General features: G+C 35.3%; 1 protein-coding gene across 1 annotated transcript in view; it reads right to left on the minus strand.

Moving 5' to 3' along the window:
* The window catches only part of KNDC1 (kinase non-catalytic C-lobe domain containing 1), a 67,808-nt gene that overhangs the window by 8,709 nt on the left and 43,610 nt on the right, over positions 1-15,489 (minus strand). Inside the window, exons 10-20 of the mRNA XM_075154772.1 lie at positions 14,405-14,563; positions 13,971-14,048; positions 13,268-13,361; positions 12,931-13,093; positions 11,992-12,836; positions 11,737-11,881; positions 10,064-10,143; positions 7,677-8,080; positions 861-954; positions 651-748; positions 137-348 (exon numbers count right to left, since the gene is read on the minus strand). Of these exons, the coding sequence (XP_075010873.1) occupies positions 137-348; positions 651-748; positions 861-954; positions 7,677-8,080; positions 10,064-10,143; positions 11,737-11,881; positions 11,992-12,836; positions 12,931-13,093; positions 13,268-13,361; positions 13,971-14,048; positions 14,405-14,563 (2,372 nt within the window). The remainder of the gene's footprint in view (positions 1-136; positions 349-650; positions 749-860; positions 955-7,676; positions 8,081-10,063; positions 10,144-11,736; positions 11,882-11,991; positions 12,837-12,930; positions 13,094-13,267; positions 13,362-13,970; positions 14,049-14,404; positions 14,564-15,489) is intronic.

Raw genomic sequence — 15,489 nt, forward strand, 5'->3', positions numbered from 1 at the left:
ACATTAAACTTGATACAAGAGAGGAGAATTTATGCAATGTTGAGTAACTAGGATTTATCATGGAGATTATTTTTTCCTGAATTAACAACTATGCCTCAACCCACTCCCAGTTAAGGATGTGCAAAATATACTATACCTAGAATATAAATAAGCCATTAAACCAAGTGGTGTACCAGCCTGCAGAACTCTTATTGCATTTTGATTATTACATTGGTGTTTCTCTGTGTTATAGTAAAGAAGCAATGACGACTCATCTGTAGGTGCCACATCCACGGTGTCAGTTCTCCTGTTGTGAATGACTGTAGGCAGCACACAGGATTCCACACCCCACTGCTCTGCATACACGATCTGCTCAAAGATGCAAAGCCATGAAAAAATAAAATGTAGGAAAATAAAGAGGGAAATCCAAAATCCACAAGATGCAGTCAACTCACCTTAAAGCCAAATCGCTTTTCATACAACTGTTTTTTTTCCTTTTTAAACAATACTAATAGCAATTACCTTTATTATAATGATTTTTTTAGATCCCACTTAATTTGGCACTTTTACACAAAACATTCCACGTTTCATATACTGACTTGAGCAGCCAACTACACTGATGCGGTAATGAAATGACAAATGAAACACAAGCAAAATAAAGTTTGACTTGCCTGCACATATTTCTTCACCAGTTCAAGAAACTGCACTTTTGATTTCATCTCCTGTAGCTGTCCTCTTAATTTGGGCAACATAGATTTAGTTTCATGACCTTTAGATTTAAAACACATAGCATAAGAACATCAGTGATTCTGATTTACAGAAGAAAATCCTTACAAGTACTATGCCCCCATTTCATTACTGGCAAGTTGCTGTAATCTTACCTTTGCTTCTTCTTTCTTTCTGCAATAGTTTCTGGTAAAACTTTATGGTCTTTCTGTAATTTTTTGTCTCCATCATTAGCAATTGTTCTAGTTCCTATTTAAACAGAAAAAGGATTCTGATCAGAATGGTAAATGCAAGGTTCTAGTAGGAAACTGAAGTTTTAGAAGAGAATTATTTTGTATGAAAAAAGGAACATCCAAACATACAAGAATATATTAACCAGGAAAAACTACCTTTCACACCTATGCTTACAGGCAAGTTACAGCAGGCATCACCTGTCCCCAGAAAAGCATTTGTTACGCCACAGTTCTACAGCTTAAGAGCTGGGGCTGGTTTGTGTACAATGAGACTGCATTGAAGTTTGTCTGAATCCATTTATATAAATATGCCTTTAGTTATAATTGTACTTATCTGGTTGTTTTCAAGAGCATTTTTAAAAGCTACACTCAGAAGTCATCCAGAATTAAAAGTGAAAGGTTCTGAAATCAGTGCAGACCCCAGAAATGCTCTGTTAAGCAGCTCACCTATATTTGCAGCAAGAACGGAATGTTTGACTGAAAGCAATGGTTTCCAAACAAGTATAATTACATTAAATTATACAACCAGGTCAGAAGGCAGACAGGAGGGCTGCTCTATAAATAAAGGACATATCAATTTTGAAGTTCAGCTTACATATTTTATACTTATGCATTTTACATAATTGAAAAAATAAACTAAATTTCTATAGAATTATATAACAATGGATAGAAATGAAAGTATATCGGGCTTCTCACAATAATATAAAATTTAATGTAACATTTATATTTGTTTGCATATCAAAGGTTTCATTATTTTACCAACCAATGAAAATGGGCCATCCACTTTGGGTTCAGCTTCTGATTTACTATGAAACAATAAACATGATGTATGTTGTGTTTTAAAAAAGTGGTGGCTTTTGCACTTGGGTCCTAAGCTAACTACCAGTGACCCAGTTACATGAAACAGCATTTTAAATGGAGTAAGTTCACTGAATGCAGCAGACAGAACTCCCACAAGCAAAGTGATCAGAAAACACATAGCTCAGAGCTAACATATCAAACAACAGATTGGTAAATAGGTTAGCTTTAATGGGATGGACTTACTAGAGATTAATTTGAGTTTGAGAAAAACCTGTCCCTGTTTTTCAGAAAAGCTCAAAACATAGTTCATTAGCAGCAAGAGTCACAAAAGCCCTGTGGATTTTTAAAAGACTTATCACCACACAGACACCACATAGAGAACAGTGAAAGCACAGAAAAGCTATTATCCAGATTCTGAATTGGAAACTGCTTGCTTTTACTTAAAGGTTTGCTTTTGTCCCATCAATTAAAGTGAAACCAAGTTGATTAAGAGACTATGAACACAGAAAGGGAATCGGAAAGAGTGGCCATTTTCTGACATTTGGAACCTGATAGACAGAAGTGGTTTGTCCCCTAAATAACTTCAGGTGAGTAGCAATGAAGTCAGTAGCAAATTCCCAGTCTATTCCACAATATCTTCCATTTTAGGTAGATCTAGAATATAAACATTTTTGATGAAGCTATACGTTGAATTGTTCTGCTCCCTCTGAAGTACATGTAATTTGTCAGGACACTTTTCTATAGAACATCCCTTAGTCTAGGGAATAAAGTAATGATATAGTGACTTTGTTTTCTTGGGAAAATTGCAAATTCCAATCTGTCCTTGAAGTGTAAATTTTTTACATGCTGAAAGGTGGCTCCACCAAAGGATGCCGAATATTGGCAGAAGGGAAAGGAAAAGAGAAAAGGAATGGGAAAGGGAAAACTTTGGTCAGAATATGCAAAGCTTGCGCTAGAAACCTCCTAGTGACAGCTTGGGTACACTGAAGTTTGGTGGAGACTCTTAGAAGTAGCTTATGAGATCTGGGGGATAACTGAAACCTAGTGCGGGCAAAGAGCAAAAGGGCAAAGGCTGAGGGTGAAGGCTTGGGGCTGCAAGAGAACCGAAGCCAGCTTATCAGACTACAGAAAAAAAGCTCTTCTCATTGTGAGGGCAGACTTGGACATCGCTCCGGAGAAATGGCAGCCCTGGCAGCTCCCTTCCTTTCTTGCTCTGCTGCAAGGACTTGGTTTGGTTTGCCTGGAGGTGCTCTGTATGAGGGTACAAAATCAGCAGCTCCTGGACTAGAGGTGATATAAGGCAGGGGACATATACTTGCTTGCCTAAGGACTAACTTTTCTAAATGTAGATTAACCTTTGCTAACCTTAAGAACCACAATGAACTATACGATAAGCACTTACACAGTAAAGCATTAATTATTTTTATGACATTTGAAAGTGTCACCTTGATCCATAATTTTTTTTTATGCTAGCTATTTCATATTCCTTCCAAACATAAAAGTACATATTACCATTTTTTTTGAATCATAATAGCTTGATTAATCCTATTGTTAATATTGTTAATCATATAAAAATGTTTTACTTTTTGCATCTTGTTAAATCACAACCTAAGGTGCAGACAATACCCAACAGGTTCCAGCAGAAAAATAGAGAAGTTCTTTATTTTTATGGCAGAATATTTAATTCTGTCATAAATATAATTATATGTTCTGGCACTCAGAGTTTTTCAGAACCTGCATGTTCTCAAACCTACTTACAGGTATACAAAATTAAAAAAACTAAATAAATTTAATTGCATTTAGCTTTAGAAGGTGAATAAAGAAACACTTGAATCATATGAATATTTTCATTGGAGAGATAAGTGTATTAATGAGATGTATATGTCTCCAAAACTGTAATTTGTTGTGTGATTAGACTCTTATTCAGTACTCAGTTCCAGTTGCAGACTAGACCTGAATTGAGCAAGTAGACCTATCCCTATGAAAGGGTAGTGCCACTAATTCAGGACAAATGTAGTCAAGGTCAAATGTCTAACTATCTTTAAACATTCACTCTTTGAAATAGCAACTCCTAAACACTGCTTTAGCACACTTTACCACAAAGCTGTAGAATCAGCTCAACTTTATTGCTGACCTTTTAAAAATCTGTCAGAGACCTGGCGCAAAAAGTACATTGATAAAATCCTTGCCAGACAATGAAAACTAGACTACAGCTAATCAAGGAACTGGTTTCTGAAATAAAACTGGTTAACAGATGGATTTAAACAAGGAAGGATAGGGTGGAGACAAACAGCTCTACCTTGCAAGAGAGGCAGAACTTCCCTCCAGCAACTCAAACCACCTTCCTGCTCGAAATAGCCACCTACAAACCTTCCTTTGGACTTTGTAGTCCTCCTGGACTGGTTATGGGACATGCAATTTCTTCACTAGATTTTACAGTGAGAAGTTGGCAACTAGAATAATTAACTTTTTTGAGCTTCTACTTTGGCAGAAAACTCATGTTCATTTTCACATTGAGTCTATTTTATTTTCTCAGTATTTTTTGGTTCAGATAGTGCATCATTCCCTTGGAATCTGCACAGCTCTTATTCGTTGTTTACACACTAACAGTGTTAACACTTCATAAATGCCAATGATTAACGACCACATTTATTTTCTAAATAAATGTAATCCAAGTATAACATGTATAAATGTTCATATTATCACAAAAAACTTGCTGAAAACACTTTGCTGTACAAGTACAGCTGTTGGCTACCTCCAAGTACAATACACAAGGACTTACAAATGTTAAATCCTACCCCTATTGACGGTACCAGCAACATCCATATTGTTCATAATGAGATATGAACTGGTCTTCGTCAGCTGCTGGTATGAAGATTAAAATCATGCTATACATTTTCACAGTTGATTTGTAATGTTTGGTTTGATGAATCAGGCAGGAGAGACAGCAGAAAGAAGTTGGGTAGAGCTGCTTATCACCTACATGTTGATAACTCATTGTCTTACAACTAAGAATAATCGTCTCCTGACTGCTGCAATAGCAGAAAAATAAATTTCAGTTTCATATTTTTTCCCTGTCTTTCTTATATATATTGACCAGTTAAAACCTGTAACAGTTCATCTTGTTTCAACAATATTGCTAATAGTTTATTTCAGAAATTGTCATGACTGATGGAGTTTGCAAAAACAGCAGGATTTTAGGAAGGTTTTCTTTGCTCAGGTTAGATGTTCAAGGTTGCTGCAGTCGAACCATTATGATTCTGTAAGTTTTTATTTTAAACACATTTGGAAGAAGCTGGGTTTCACAGAAAGTCAGTGTTGTAGAAACGCCAGCAGAAAGATTAAAGTTGTTGATGCTATGGTAGTGAAAGAAATAAAAAAAGTCACGCGACCAAAAAGTAACCGATATTTTAAACTAGCTGGTGTTGAATTTGTACTAACAAGACTCTTTAATAGCATTTTTAATTAAAAAAATATGAAAGAACATTTAATACAATATTATTAAAAATATTTTTAAGATTATATACCTGAATATTCTAGTATGCCAAGACTTTTTTATATAAACAGTACAGCAAAGAATATACATATCTGCACATACATGCTTTTTTGTGAAAATTAACTTTTGCAATGCATTCAAACATTTCTATGCTGTACAAGAGTATTTAATCTTCTGTTAACCTTTTTCTCTGAAGAAAATGGTGGAATATAAACTGCATTTGACTTCATAATTGAAAATGACAGTTTATAATTGTATTGCTTGTAACTTGGATACAAAGGGATCTCACAAATTAGGAAGACTATTTATATAAGATACCAAGCTCCTATTGTCTGCAAATAATTATTTTATTCTTGTTTGTCCACCTGGCCTCATATGCAGTCCAGATCACATACATTATTTCTGCATCACTGAGACAGAATAAGATTAGAGTCTAATTCTTGTCCAGCTATTAAGATTTCACACTAATTTTAGATAACATAAGGAAGATTAGTTCACTTATCCTCAGAGTACTATGCATCTTCTTCAGCTATTGGAATGTGCGTTCTCTTGCTCTCTAAATGAATTGTTTACTAATTGCTAAACTGAATGAATTGCACTTTGTATCAATAGTAGTCTTCCTCCAGTGGAATGTACTGGGCACGAACACAATACAACTTTCTACAGAGATACCTCATGACTATTTTCCCCCCAGACTCCTGTATGATTATAGGGTTCACCAAGTTCTTACGCATTAATGCATATAGGAGCAATGTATAATAGTACGCATTAATTTCATACACAAATTCCAAAGCAGACTGTAAGCACCATAAATCTTGTTTCATTTTTGTTGTATGCCTGTTAAATAGAGAAAAAAATTGCCAAGAACTCAGAGGTTAATTCATCCTTTTGAATCAAACTAAATTGCTGAGTAGTCTGTAAAATCTCAAAGTAAAACAGACTGCCTGTTGAAACAGGAAAAAAATCTATTTAGATGCTTATGAAAACTCCTTACTCGTGAAAATCTGTTCTTCAGTCAAGAATTAGTCCTTCAAGTAAAGGAGATTATGCAAGCCCATTTTTCTCTAGCTGGCATGCTTACACAGGATTAAACAGTCCTATAGGGTTAGAAATAGGAATTTTTGAGTAGATGGAAATTTTTGAGAGTGACAGTCCTGAAAACCTTTTTTTAAATATTTTTATTTATTTTTACACAAACCAATACTAGGCCAAGTTTCTCATGCTATTTTCTCCTATGGACTTACACCTGAACATTAAGGAGCAAAAAAAAAAGTAGAACATCCTCAGTGGTTCAGGCTTTAACTTGCCTAATGACAGAAAAGTAGTTATGTTTTTTTACTGGAAACTGAAGTGAGGTCACAGTGCTTCAAAAAATGATTGTAAATAGATCCATTAGGATTTAAACTGGCTATCCGGAAACAAAGAAGTCTAGAACGTGTTCTCAGCTGTTCAGTTCTACTTTGTCAAACTCACTTAAAAAATAAAGCAACAAATTCAACTAACTGCCCATAGTAAGGAAATCCACAAGAGCAATGCAACTCCTGCTACATCTTTATTAAACACATATCTGGCAGAAACAATAAGGATACACAGACGAGACAACTAACCATTCTCAGGGACACAAAAAGATTCCAGGTGTCCCTATACTAACAGGTCTTCCAGTGTTAATAACTCATTTACTTAAATTTTTCCTTTTCCTTCTCATGAACCAGATCCAACTATATAGATTTCTACAGTTTCATGTATTATCCTTACTCTTTGGCTTTGGACTTGAAATTGTCTACAAAAATATTTAGAAACTGAAGCTTGTATAGATAGATACGCAAATGTAAAAATTAAGTAAATGTGATCAATATAATCTTTAAGGGAATGGAAGACCTTGCTAATCTAAAACAACCCACCTCCCTACCCATGCTCCCCCATGCCCCCCCAAGCTGCTTAAAAGGCACAAGGCTGCATTCATCATGATGATTAGCCGTCTCCAAGAGAAGACGTGAGCAAATAACTGCCATTCTGCTGGCAAATGGTGAGAAGCTGCCAGGGAATTCACCGTGACCAAGGAAAAGGGCTTAGAGCACATGACAAGGAGGACCTCTTGAGAGCTTGTGATACACACCAGCCATAGCCATTCTTAGCTCTTCTCTATAATATTACCACCATGGGGTTGGTGCATATGGCAGACGGTAGTTTCCTGATCAACTTCAGGAAGAGAAGATGGGTTGTAGGTCAGTGATTATCAATTTCATGTCAGTGCTCTTTATTTTGGCATACTACCCTTTATCCTGCTTTATTGATAAGACATCACAAATTTTGAGGATTTTACTTAAGAGTCAGTATTTAAAAGAAGAAAGGGGGTTTCAACTCACTATAACACAATAAATATCATACTTTTAACTAGCAATTAAAGAGGTATCTTAATGATTTTAAATCAATATACTCACCACTTTTTTAGCATCTATATTTTGTGACTCACTTGAATTCTGCTTTCCAAGGTTTTTCATGTAATTATGAACTTCTGAATCAAAACATTCAGCTCCATAAAATGCACTGCTCCAACCAGGACTACAGCTATGAAAGTCAGGTAGATTGGGAGACACAAGGTAGCTATTTCCAGCTATCTTTATTATGGTCTTTTCCTCTGGCTGTATATTTTCTTCTGTAAAGCTTGGACCAATATAACAGCCGTTGCTTTGTAAACATTGCCCCTTTTTTTCTATAGGGATAGTATTCTGCAGCCTCAATTCTTTTTTGAAATTATCCGAAGGTGACTCATCAAAATCCATTTCAGCTAATGATGTATTTATCATAGGCTCAGCCTTCACATCAAAGGTTGCTTCTCCTTCTCCTAAAAAGGGTGTATGGGGGGAAAAGAAATAATGGTCATGTGCTGTAATGCATGCTTTGTTGAACTTAAGCACTACACATACAAAATACAGCTATGAGACTAGCTATGCCCTCTAAAAGTAGTGTTAGATGCTTATTTTGGCTCTGTGCTTTTGTTTTCTCAACTACACATTGTAAAATGATAGAGGTTAAAGACATTTCAGAACTATTAAAGCTTTGGTCAATACATTTCTGAAAATTACAAAATATGTTCTGTGCATATACAAAGCATTTAAACAAAGCATAGTACAGAAGCTTTACAACAAAAGTTAAATATGTCAGACCTGTGCACACATTAGTAAAAAGCTTAGCTCTTGAGGTTTTTTCCATCCATAAGTCTTGAAGCTTTTACTCCATACATAGAGGGCCCCAAAGGGGACCCAGATGTTAAACTTTCTACTCCTACAGGACTCACTCCCTTGAGCTATGATGGGACTTCTTTGCAGTTGTAATGGCTACTACCAACCTTGAGGGACTGAGGCGACAGTCAAAGGTTGGTATGATGTTGACAGGAGCTTTTATGCCTGCCAGAAATCTCCCTTTTCACTTGAGCAGCCCTCCAGGGCTTAGATATGCCACCTTGGAGTCAAACGGACCTAAATTACTGGTGCAAAGAAATCACACACCCTATGGGAAAGTCTGGCTCTACATTTGCAATCATTCTGAGCCAAAAAGGAGAATTGTAACATAGAATGACAGCAGTCAAGTGCAAACTTACAAATTTATGTTTTGCCATAAAAGTTAACAATGTAGGGGTATAAGCTGTTCTGTAAAGAACACATGGTTTAACTTTGCTCAAAACAGAGAAGTAACAAAGTTTAAATGCTGAAACTTGGCTGAATTATCTTGAAAAAAAAATGAAATATTGATACAACAGCAACCAAATACAACCTGTCCATGAATACACCAAGCCTAGAAAGGGTAATTGTTTTGTTAAAATAATGGGATTTACCAGTCCCAGCTCAGTTTTGAGTTCAGTTACTGAAAGATGGAATATTTTGTAAACCTTCAACCACAAAGTATGCCAGGAAAAATGCATACAGGAGAAGTACAAATAAACAATCCACTAATATAACCTCAATGACTGCCCTGAAATGGTGTCCTGTACCCAAGTTTGTGATCAAAAGGCAAAACTATCTTGATTAACAAATCATTTGACCCACTGTTCATTTTGCTATATATCTTTAAAAAGGCACTTCAGTGGATAGAATAGGGAAGTGGAGGAATTCCTAGGAGAGAGGTAAAGACTATTCTTTTTTACCTGTTTGTGAAAACTCTTTTGATGAATAGTTAAAAATGCAAAATCCAAAAGCAATTCAGTTTCTAGATTTCTCTACAATTCTCTTCCCCAGAATATGTGAATGATTTTATTGACAATACTATTTTTTATTTTAATACATTTTATTTATTTTAATGCCTAATTTTGTTTTAATTCTGATAAGTGAACAAAGAAGGACCAGGTCTGTTGCACAGTCATCCTTTAATCAATCCTCAACTTCTTCAGTAACACCTAAGGAGTCATAAGCATTTTCTAAGCTCTCCTCTCTGCCTATGTTGCATGGAGCTGACTCAGTATGACTGTCCCCCTTCCCTCTCCCTACTTTAAAGCATGCCACCAGAACATCTACTAGATGAACACAAGAAAACCACATGTAGCAGTTAAGATTTTGGGAGTTTTTCAGCAGACACAGCTGTGTAAATAAAACTAAGTAAAAGTAAATGAAACAGGCATCCCCCTCAATGACATTCCGTCATATGTAAGCTTCATATAAAAGACAACAGGTCCCCAAGGCATTGATAATGTTCAGATTCACTGATAATGTTCATAAGTGCTAAGGTGAGTGTTTTCCTGAAGACACACTCAAAGTGCTAATCTCTCAAAACTTGTGTCATTGATAGATTCCTAGCACACACAAAGATCTAGAAACACGAAGTCCCTTCTCACCCTCACTGCTTGCCAAGCTATCAGATTTCTTCAGATCTTGGAATACCATGCCACACTTTGAATCATTTGCCTCAGTTATGCTGAAAATACAAGAAGATTAGGAAAAATTAATGTTTCATATGCTTTTATATCAGTAAAATGAGATCTTACAAATGACTCTACCATGTATGTGAAGGGTTTCATAGCATTTATCTACCTCCTGAAGTTTGCATGTTCAGCTTCAGTTGTTATTTTACATGAAAAAAATGTTCAAATGGACATTAAAGAACACTGAGTAAAAGGCAGAGATTTTCCTTTACAGTATTTGGCAAAATTCCATCAAAAGTATCAGAACACATACAAACAGAAGGCATAACTCCAGGCATACCTTAGACTGCAAATTACTGTAACAGGTTTTTCACTCAGGATTCAACCTCTGAATAACAGTCTGACTCTAAGTCATCCCTAATAAGAATAATCATAATTTTAAATCAAAGAAGGTAACAATTAAAACCTGCTATATTCTTTGTCTAAAGAATGTTAAGTAAGCAGTGTCTCAGAGATATTCTGAGGCAGTTCTTGCCAGTGATCTAAAAGCTAGACCTGTATTTTTATACTGGATAATAAACGATTATTTCCTTTTCACTCCTGCTTTCAAAAACTTTGCTTTGTAACAAAAGTTCATATAGAGGATGACCTCTTCATATATCTCAGTAATTCAGCTGCAACAGCTCAAGTTTCTCATACCATAACATTCAACTCTGGGGAATTAAAAGCCTAACCTCCAACCAGTTTTCAATGGCTCCTTAAAAATCCCAACCCAAATGGGAAATAGGCCAGCATGTCAGGGTCTGATATCTGGAGGTCGTAGTCTATTCTCTCTGAAACTTGCTGTAGGGATAATACATCTTTTCACACTGGAGTTTTTCTAGGTCATATCTATCAAGCTTCTTTGTCAAAGCTTCCAATTTGTAGTTCCAGACCACGACAGATAAAGAAAACACACACAACTTCCACATATAAATTGATTACTGTTTACAATAGCTTTCAGTAAGAAATTTTTATAAGTATGTTGCATTTGGAGGCTGCAATAAAACACAAATGCTATTTATTATTTTTCAAGTAAATATGTCATTGAAGATGAAATAGTAAAAATGAGAAACCAAGCTGGTGTTTTCTCACTTAACAGGCTCTTACAAAAGATTGCCAGGAAGAACATTGAGTCAAACTAAATCAGTTAAGTAAAACATTTCTAGCAAAGCTAAATTAATTTTCTTGTTCTTAGGCGTGAATAGAACAAAAGGATGTATAAAAAACTCAACTTAAACAGAATAAACAAACTGAACAGTAAGAACAATATATTTCACTTCTGATTGAACAGCCTCTTTCTAACAAGACTATGAAGCTCTCCATCAATGGTTGAAAACAGTATTGATCAGAATTAGGTCTCCATAATTCAGCTATCATAAGACGGAGTTACAGAGAAGCTTAATAGAAAATATTTTCTGCTAAGCCATTAAGCACTCTTTGCTATGGGGAAGGCCATGAAGTATCTAATAGACTGGGAAATTAACAGTTGGCAGGAAACTAGTAAAGATACCTGAAGAGAAGCAGCATATCCTTTCCTGCTTCTAGGAAGTAGGGAGGAAAGCATTATATTGAACTGTAAGAAGGAAAATGTTCAAAATACCTACCGTAAATGTGCAGGTCTTTCTCCATTTACTACCTGATAGAGATTCTCCAGTAATTTTTCATCCCAGTAGAGGTCACAAAACTTCTCACAAATTGCATCAGAGAACATACCAAACTTAATCTCCTTTAAGTTTAAAATGAAGTTACCTTGTTTAAAAAAAGAAAAATGAAACAAAAAAAAAAAGAGAGAAAAAATACATTACTAACAATATTCTTACACATCAATGATAAGAATATACAGAAGAAAATGTACATACCCATATCAAAAACTTCAACTCCGTTCTCTAGATAGCCATCAAATGCAAACTCATCTTGTATAAGATGAACCACTTTTTGTAGTAAAGTGTCACTTGTGCTGTTCTGCTGGGGCAGGACTTCCACATCAAAGAGATGAGAATTGTCTTGATACACTGAGGTACATGGTGTGTGTTCTTGTTCAGTGAAAATATTGTCTACACTGGTAGCACACCCAATTTCTTGGCAGTTGGTTTGAATAACTGGGTTGCTTTTGCCAAACTTGTTCTGTGTACTAGTATTCTCACAGTTTTGCACTTTGTAAAGGGAGGCGGCATTTTCTGCTTGTGTGCTCATTTTATAACTTGCAATAGTACTTGAAAGTAGCACCGGCAAACTGGGATAGCAATCATAAGCAATTCTTGAACGAAGAGGTTTATTTGGTATTTGCTCTGATACAGCTAAATGTACTGGCACAAATGTCAAAACTCTTTTCTCTGAGTCCTGTTTGAGAATGATGTTATTTATATGAAGAAAATTAGAAGATGTAGGGCAAGCTAAGGAGTTTGAAGGAACTTTAGATAAAATGCTCTTTTCCTGTAGAATATGTGAGGAATCAGATGGTGATGGTAACGTAACTATAGAAGTAAATGCATTGTCTGACTTTTGCTCTTCTGAAGATATCTGGGATGAGTGACCTGGAACTTGTAAATCACACTCAGGTATTTCAGGTGCAGTTTCAACAACATCTGTGTCCTCAGTACCGTAGCTTTTAGAGTCTTCTATATATCCTGATCTGTTACGGTCAAAGTGTTTTTCTTTTCTTGTTTCTTTCTTGAATTGCTCAGAAACTGGTGTGTGAACCTCTCTGAAAAGAAGCAAAGAATTTTTTTGAGGACAATTCCAGTAGATTTAACAATGAAGTCTTAAGTTTAACTTATTCTGGTTTAGGATATACTAACTTTGTTATATTTGCGTTTTGTTGCAGAATAATAGGCTTAAAGTGAGTTGCAGGAGAGGTGAATGCAACAGGTAATGTAGCTTTCTCACAATTTAGAGAAATCTGGCATGGTACTGGTCCTTTAACTGCTACAAGTTTACTTTCACTGGTAATAGGCACAAATCCTAAAAACAAAATGACAGAAAGATGAACGATATGTAAAATATAAATGCAAGGTAAATAACAATAAATTTAGATAGAAAAAATAATTGTATACCTGACTGGAAAAATCTTACATGGAGAACTGATCTAGGGAATATTAAAACAAAGTAAACATGTCAAAGAGTCAGACTGCTTACCTGGCCTTGACTCTGAAGGGTCCACTTCATGACTTTCATTTTTAAATTCAAAAGCAACATGATCTTGAGAAGAGATTACTTCTTCCTCAACAGCCTAACAATAAAAATTAAACTCAAAACTGAATTTATTAGCATTTTCTTTTTTTAAATTCTGCTCAGCACATTACTTAAAAAAAAAACAACCCCATATAAACCTACAGTTTTAGGATTTTCAATTTCTGTAATCTGCAAAGCAGCAACCTAGTCATGCCGAGGTGGAGAATTAAAACAAATGACACAAAACTCTAAGGACTGGTAGAACTGTTTCAAATCAGAACTTTTAGGTAATCAAAGTTTTGAACAAAGTCGGTTCCATGGATTGACTGAACGCTGTGTCAATTACATATTAATGTCTTCCATTCTGATAAGAGGGGTGGTAAATGAAAGAAGGATTATGAAATTAAGTCACTGGTTCTTCTTATTTCTGAGCTCTCACCCATGCAGATTGTGGAGTCAGGGCACCAAAATCTGGGGAGTGACCACTCCAACAGCAAGAACTAGAAAAAAGCCATACTTAAAGACTACTTGAAAATTAAAAAAAAAAAAAAAAAAAAAAAGAGAGAACAAATTTAACTATACTTGCAGGGGCCAAAAATCCTACTGGAATACAATTTACAGAATTAATTGAAAAAACGTAGAGAATTAAAAAAGGTGGCACTCTTACCTTAAAGATGGATTTATTCAACAATGCCAAAATATTTTTGCTGTTTATACCTTGTTCAAGTAGGTAACGATTGCATGTCTAAAGAAAAAAAAAAAACCCACCACATAATTTTCAGTCAGTAAATAAGTTTTCGATCAAATGAGGTATCCTTGGACAAAGACAAAGTCAAGATAGTCAGTTAGAAGTAATCTAAGTTTAGGAAGTCTTATGAACCTATTCCGAGTACCTTATTGACAATTTCAATATAAATTAAAAACACACCCCCCTCTGTCCCTAGGGAGGTAACTTTAAAAACAAACTCCAAAGTGACTGGTTATCATATAATTAGATATCAGGCTATTACAAAAAATAAATTAATATTTTGATATTCAAATCACTAAAATGAGACTTTAGACACAACTGAATTTCACATAAAATTGCTTAAATCTAGTAACCTTAATTGCATCAGCTAGAGAAGGTCTTTCTTCAGGGTTTCTTCTTGCCATATCCAGAAGAAGTTTTTTTAATTTTCTTGGCAATGCTAGTTTGTGACTTGGTGGAACACTGTATTTTGCAGCCATCCACAGAACTGCAGCAACACCATAAACGCACACCTATTGGTATAATGTAAGAGACCGGAAAGATGTAAACAGACCAAAACAAGCTTCCACTTCAAAACCAATTCCAGCAAATTATCCAAAAATTCCCCTCATTCCCTGCAAAAAAAAAAAATGACTAGAGCTTCCAAAGTACAGATCACATTTGGCTTTTGAAGATGCTGATGAAAATCCCAGCCCATTTAAAAAAACAGCTGTTATGTATGCAGGGCCAAGAATAGTAGCTAATTTTCTACTGTTGGAACAACAGACATAATTTGTCTTATACTTTGTCTAGGAAAATTATTTGGGAAAAAAGTGGTTTTAGAACCATTTTGAAGAATTCCTTTCTCATGTAAAAACTTAGATTGCTGCAAGCCTTAGAGTCCTGTACAACCTGGTCAGCTGCAATTTACTTAAAGAAGGTCATGATAATTCAGGAAGTAAATGGCACACGGTAATTACAAGCTAGCCAGTACAAGTAATATTTTACAGAGAAGATTACACCTATCAGAAGAACGAGGTACTGTATATTTATTTTAGCAATTATTGTGCTACCTGCAGCTAGACCAATTGAAGTTGCCATGAGGGACCTTGAAAAGTACTTGATCTTCACAAGCTTTCTTGTTTTATTTGAAGATTTATAATTTTCAGACAGAGCCAGATTTAGTCTACTTAATGCTTAGTTTACATATGTTAGCATGTACTACAAATGCAATTTTGACAAAGTTAAAGCACCATGCTTCTTCACATTGCCTCCGAAAAATATTAAAAAGGTTCAAGGGACAGAAACCTAAACACAGTACTAAATAATATGGTCCTATAAAACAATGTTTTCTAGCACTCTTTTGAGCAAAGTGAATAGCAATGAACACAACGTAACAAGGAAGTTCGCTATAAAGAAAATAACCTGTGAACCATTTGAACTGTTGAACAGTTATTGT

This window comes from Calonectris borealis, chromosome 7 (assembly GCF_964195595.1).
Source record: "Calonectris borealis chromosome 7, bCalBor7.hap1.2, whole genome shotgun sequence".
Lineage (NCBI taxonomy): Eukaryota > Metazoa > Chordata > Aves > Procellariiformes > Procellariidae > Calonectris > Calonectris borealis.